Raw genomic sequence first — 6,451 nt, 5'->3', positions numbered from 1 at the left:
TTTGCATCTCATAGCACCTGTTGCATTCACTGTCAGGACACTGTTGCATCTGTCAGACACTGTTGCAGTCTTGTCGCAGACACTGTATCATAGACACTGTTGGCATCTGTCAGACACTGTAAATTTCATAGACACTGTTGCATCTATATGCTACCTTTGTTGTAGTCTCTAGCACTGTTGCATCTATCAGACACTGTATCATCTCAGACACTGTGCATCTCATAGACACTGTTGCATCTCATAGACTGTTGACATCTGTATGCATGCATGCTGCTTGCATCTCAATACACACGTGTCTCAGAAATGTGCTCCTCATAGACAACTGTTGCATCTCATTTAAGCAACACTGTTGATTACTGGTTGCCTCAGACACCTCGGTTTGCATCTGTCAACCACTTGCACTCTATAGACACTGTCTACACTGTTGCATCTCATAGACACTGTTGCATCTCATAGACACTGTTGCATCTCATAGACACTGTTTCATCTGTCAGACACTGTTGCATCTCATAGACACTGTTGCATCTGTCAGACACTGTTGCATCTATCAGACACTGTTGCATCTCATAGACACTGTTGCATCTCATAGACACTGTTGCATCTCATAGACACTGTTGCATCTCATAGACACTGTTGCATCTGTCAGACACTGTTGCATCTGTCAGACACTGTTGCACCTCATAGACACTGTTGCATCTGTCAGACACTGTTGCATCTCATAGACACTGTTGCATCTCATAGACACTGTTGCATCTCATAGACACTGTTGCATCTGTCAGACACTGTTGCATCTCATAGACACTGTTGCATCTCATAGACACTGTTGCATCTCATAGACACTGTTTCATCTGTCAGACACTGTTGCATCTGTCAGACACTGTTGCATCTCATAGACACTGTTGCATCTCATAGACACTGTTGCATCTCATAGACACTGTTGCATCTGTCAGACACTGTTGCATCTCATAGACACTGTTGCATCTCATACACACTGTTGCATCTCATAGACACTGTTGCATCTCATAGACACTGTTGCATCTCATAGACACTGTTGCATCTCATAGACACTGTTGCATCTCATACACACTGTTGCATCTCATAGACACTGTTGCATCTCATAGACACTGTTGCATCTATCAGACACTGTTGCATCTCATAGACACTGTTGCATCTCTCAGACACTGTTGCATCTCATAGACACTGTTGCATCTGTCAGACACTGTTGCATCTCTCAGACACTGTTGCATCTGTCAGACACTGTTGCATCAGTCTCTCACTGTTGCATCTTTCATTGACTTTTTTATCTCTCAGGAAATATTTTATCTCTATAATATTTTTTATATCTCCCAAACTTTTACATCTTTCTGATTAATTTTTTTATCCTTTTTCATTCTGTTCTGTATATCGAATCTTTATATAACAAATAATTAAATAGTTTCTCATATTTATTAACTATTTTTATAAACAATAATCATACACATTTTATTCATATAAATATTTTTTTCACAAACCATTTTTCCTCTTCCTTCTTACAACAAAATCTGGATCTCTTTCCTTGTCTTTATTATCAAAAACTTCTTCGATAATTTTTGAAATCATGTCTTTGTTTTGCTGATATTCATCTGATTCTTCCGGAAGATATGCATTACTTAATGCCAAATCTATCACTTCTGGATGTGTTTTTCTTAATGATGATATATAATGAATTGCCTGAATTGTATCATAATCGATGTTCATCCCAAGATTAAACATGAAACTTGTTGCCTTGTCAATTGACGGAAGATTTAAAATGCGTTGAACAAGACTTTTAACTCCTATATCTGGAGTTACTTGTTCTTCATACAAGTAAATTTCGTTCTCAACTTTGGTTGTAAATGTTTTCCGAGCCGAAATTTTGCATTGTTCATTTTTCCGATCACCCTTTCCTATCGGATTGTCTTCATCATCATAAACTAGAATATTCTTCGAACTATTGAATTCCAATTTTCCAATATGAAATGCTTTAGGTTTTTCTAAATCGGCCGGTTTTACATCTAAGATGTTATGAATACATGGAATATGAACACCATATAGTTTATAAACATTTTCCATGTTGCAGTTGCATTTACAATGCTGTTCGACTTTATTTTTAATTGCCGAAATTTTCAATTTTCTATAAAGTTTCATTATATTATCATTTTTTGGATTATGTTTGAGTGGCTTTAGATGTATGAGTGGTTTTCAATGTCAGTGTGGATCAAGATGTCTGGGAATAAAAGTAAGTCGTAGGTTAATATAAGTTTGATATTAATGTAAGTATGACTTGAAATGTAAGTCTCGGACGAAAGTAAGTCTGACTTGAAATGGAAGTCTCGGACGAAAGTAAGACAGACTTGAAATGTAAGTCTGACTTGAAATGGAAGTCTCGGACGAAAGTAAGTCTGACTTGAAATGTAAGTCTCGGACGAAAGTAAGTATAACTTGAAATGTAAGTCTCGGACGAAAGTAAGTCTGACTTGAAATGTAAGTCTCGGACGAAAGTAAGTATAACTTGAAATGTAAGTCTGACTAGAAATGTAAGTCTCGGACGAAAGTAAGTCTGACTTGAAATGTAAGTCTCGGACGAAAGTAAGACTGACTTGAAATGAGAGTCTGACTTGAAATGTAAGTCTCGGACGAAAGTAAGACAGACTTGAAATGTAAGTCTCGGACGAAAGTAAGTCTGACTTGAAATGTAAGTCTCGGACGAAAGTAAGTATAACTTGAAATGTAAGTCTGACTTGAAATGTAAGTCTCGGACGAAAGTAAGACTGACTTGAAATGTAAGTTTCGGACGAAAGTAAGACTGACTTGAAATGTAAGTTTCGGACGAAAGTAAGACAGACTTGAAATGTAAGTCTCGGACGAAAGTAAGTCTGACTTGAAATGGAAGTCTCGGACGAAAGTAAGTCTGACTTGAAATGGAAGTCTCGGACGAAAGTAAGTCTGACTTGAAATGTAAGTCTCGGACGAAAGTAAGTATAACTTGAAATGTAAGTCTGACTAGAAATGTAAGTCTCGGACGAAAGTAAGTCTGACTTGAAATGTAAGTTTCGGACGAAAGTAAGTCTGACTTGAAATGTAAGTCTGATTCTAAATGTAAGTTCTAGACTAAAGTAAGTCTGATTCTAAATATAAGTCTGATATTAAGATAAGTTTGTAACTAAAATTAAGTCTTATTCCAAAAGCAAATTTAATTGTATAATAAGTCTGGATCTAGAGTAAGCCTTAGTCTACAGCTATTCTGTGTCAAAAATAAGTCACGAACCATAGTAAGTTTCGGACTAGAGTATGTCTGTAATTCGAATCATTCATATTCTTCAATTATCCCGCCAAAAAAATTATCGTCTTTTTATCATACCATAGTTTTTATCAATCTCGTTCTACTAAAAAACCTTTATATTGGTGATTTCTTTGTTAAACCCGTATTTTTTCATGTGAATCTTATTGTATAAACTCTAAAAGTTCAATTTCCGGTCGAAAAAAACTTGAAAACAATTTGTATTCGACGAGTTAAAGAGCTCTATTTATTCTAAATTTTCCAAAAAAAATTAGATTTCGTTTTTTCGCTTCAAAAAATGTTGTTTTAAGTTTTAAAATTTGTAATTCAAAATTTTTTTGGAAAGATTTACGATTTTTTAATACTGCGAATGAGTTTTATTTTACATACTCTATTGATAAATCATATTTTTGTCGAGATATAACTTTTTTTTAAAAAAATTATATGCAAAGAGTGTTATAGAATTCTAGAAGGTATAGTGCATAATTTGAAGTATACTATCAAATAAAGAAATTTTACAGTTTTTTAGTTTTATTTAGATGTACGTTATTTTAGATGGCTTCGTCGAAAACAAAGCATGTCTGTTAAGTTTATTCTTAACATGGTAAATAAAATGGCAACGAAGCCCAGTGTACTGCGTCTTATGCCGTAGTTTTTGTTATCTTCATACTCAAATACAACAAATACAAATAGATTTATTACGAAAAAACGTATAAAACAAATGATATATTTATTTCTAGACAAGTTGACGAACATGTAGCGCAGCTGTATCGCTTTAGAGAACAATTCTTCCAACACCTACTCATTCAGTGAAAGATTTAAGAAGAACTCTTACTCGACCTTAACTACCTACGCTTTGCTTGAACAATTCCCAACGAGGTTACTATAAGGTTGCAAGTCTTGTCAAAATGTAGTATGCAATACGTTGGGGAAAAATAGATATATACGAACAAACTACTACAGTCTAGCAACTAGTCTTTAAGTGTAATGTATTTTTGCTACAAAGAGCTCATAACGAAGTCAAATTTTGCAATTTGATGTCAAAACTAGCTAGTTGTTGAATCAAATAGCGTTGTGACTTTGTATACATCACGATCTTGTGGTATCAGAGCTGTACTGCTGCAGACTAATTCAACTAAACATGAGCAAGATTGGGATTTCTATTCTCTGGGGTGCGAGGCTCGTCCAAAGTTCAAGCAGCTACAGTGTTTTGGATCACCTAAAGAACTTTGGGAATTCAGTTATTACGTAAATTTCTCAAGATGAACTTGAGAGCAGCGCAGTTATAACGAAAGTCTCTGATGAAAGGCAATGATTTCTTTCATGAATGATCTAACGTTAGCTTGAAATCAGGAAAAGAGACTATTGATGACTTACTTTCCATCGATGGTGTACAACAGCAGGGAGGGGATTGGTGGGTTTGGGGAAATTCGCTGAGGCACTAGTGTCCGGATTGTTCGTCAAATAGGTTTCCTTTCCTATAAAGAAATGACACTTTTTTGGCGGCTTATTGACTCAGAAAAATTTGAGAGTTAACGAATAATTTTGGCGCCAAAAATAATTTCTCTTAATTTATTAAATTTAATATACGCACATCCATAAGTTATGCTATTTTTTCTATTTATTTTGTTCTAAAATTCTAAATATTTTTTTTTCATAACATAAAATATGATGTCTAGTCTCATTTACATAACAACATGCCTTAGAATAGGTTTTTTATTCTTTTTGTCACTTTAAATTAAGAATAAAAAGATAATTTAAATTGAATATTTGCGATTATTCTCACTAATGCTGCTTCCTCTTTTATTAGGTAGACGACAAAAAGTTAGCCTTGGACTCCCATATCAGATTTTTGATTGGTTGCGTATATAATGAGCTGGGATTGATAGACGAAAACCCAGTGAGAAAATTTTTGACGCCAATAACTTGATCAATACCAAATGATTTTTTAACTAGTAAATAAAGTATTTTCTTTACACACACATTGTATATCATAGTTTTTTTTTGGTTTCGCAAAACATCCAAAAACAAATATGCTATAAAAGTGACAATTTTAGCAAAACGAAACCCTTATTTAAATTCCTGCTGTATTAGTTTAATAGCTTTTTTGGGAGAATAACAAATTGGTTTTAATTTTAATTTTTTTAGAATTTGAAAGAAAACCTTTTGTAATTTCACCTAGTCAGCGTATTCTAGGAATGTTCTTGATAACATATTTATCTTCTTAATTTCTAAATCACACGACTATTCCACTAAACCTCCAAATACGGTGAGGGTTTTTTGAAAGAAACTCAAATTGAGGGGCAGGACTTTTGAGAGGAAAAAAATTTTAAAACGAATATCAGCGTAAAAGTGACACTTTGATTTTTTGATCGATGAAAACTGCTTTCCAAGTTGCCATTGCTGCTCTTAAACTTAAGCATAAGCAAGTATCAAGTCTAATGCGTTCGACAGATAATCAACTTTGGAGAAATTTGGAATACGGCGATAAATCAAAAATTATTGAGCTCGCTCAAAACTATGACATGTACAGACAGCAATTCGAAAAGCTCGATGATGGACAGAGATACGCCCAAGACGTAGACGCCAATATTAACCAAATCGAAAATGGAAAATGTTCAAAATCTCTTCAAAAGAAATACAACAAACTCGCGGCGTTAAAGAAAATCGTTCAATCTGATGATTACGAGCGATTTTTCATGACATATCCTCCGTCAGAAAGGTTAGAAACTCAAATTATTAAAATCCCTGAAGAACGAATACCAGATTTTATAAGAACATACATGGTTGAGAGCAAGGTTCAGCCTGATATTTTCAACCGTGTGTGCAATGAGTTTCCTCTCCCTCAAGTTGAACAACAAGTTCTATATCAAGGTGGACAATTCCAACCAGCCCAACCTACCCAGCCAATAGCTCCAATTGCTCCAATTCCACCAATTAACTATCCTACAATCCCTTGCTAAGCTTTCTATCTAAGCAGTGTAATGTTAAATTCCATCTATACTAACTTCATTTGTTTTTTTAAATATAACCAGCTATCGTTTTAATTATTTATTATCAATTGATTAATATGAGAGATTAAAAAAATAGTTTGGAAAATATTTTTTGGCAAAACCCTCGATAATACATAAAAATAAATATTATGATGCAAAT

The 6,451-nt window shown here is 34.2% G+C and overlaps 2 protein-coding genes across 2 annotated transcripts; one reads left to right on the top strand and one right to left on the bottom strand.

Annotated features, from left to right (window-relative positions):
• Positions 1–420: 420 nt before the first annotated feature.
• On the bottom strand, positions 421–3,340 carry TVAGG3_0359550 (uncharacterized protein; the record flags this gene model as incomplete). Its single annotated transcript, XM_051231409.1, has 1 exon — positions 1,504–2,091. The coding sequence occupies one exon, from the start codon at positions 2,089–2,091 to the stop codon at positions 1,504–1,506; it is 588 nt and encodes a 195-aa protein (XP_051101139.1).
• A 2,316-nt stretch (positions 3,341–5,656) lies between these two features.
• TVAGG3_0359540 (uncharacterized protein) lies at positions 5,657–6,313 on the top strand (the record flags this gene model as incomplete). Its single annotated transcript, XM_001317500.1, has 1 exon — positions 5,674–6,261. One exon carries the CDS (start codon positions 5,674–5,676, stop codon positions 6,259–6,261), a length of 588 nt encoding a protein of 195 aa, XP_001317535.1.
• Positions 6,314–6,451: the final 138 nt, after the last annotated feature.

The sequence above is a fragment of the Trichomonas vaginalis genome, chromosome V (assembly GCF_026262505.1).
Source record: "Trichomonas vaginalis G3 chromosome V, whole genome shotgun sequence".
Lineage (NCBI taxonomy): Eukaryota > Parabasalia > Trichomonadida > Trichomonadidae > Trichomonas > Trichomonas vaginalis.
The sequence above is the reverse complement of the archived record's forward strand: the minus strand, read 5'-3'. Positions and strand labels throughout refer to the sequence as shown.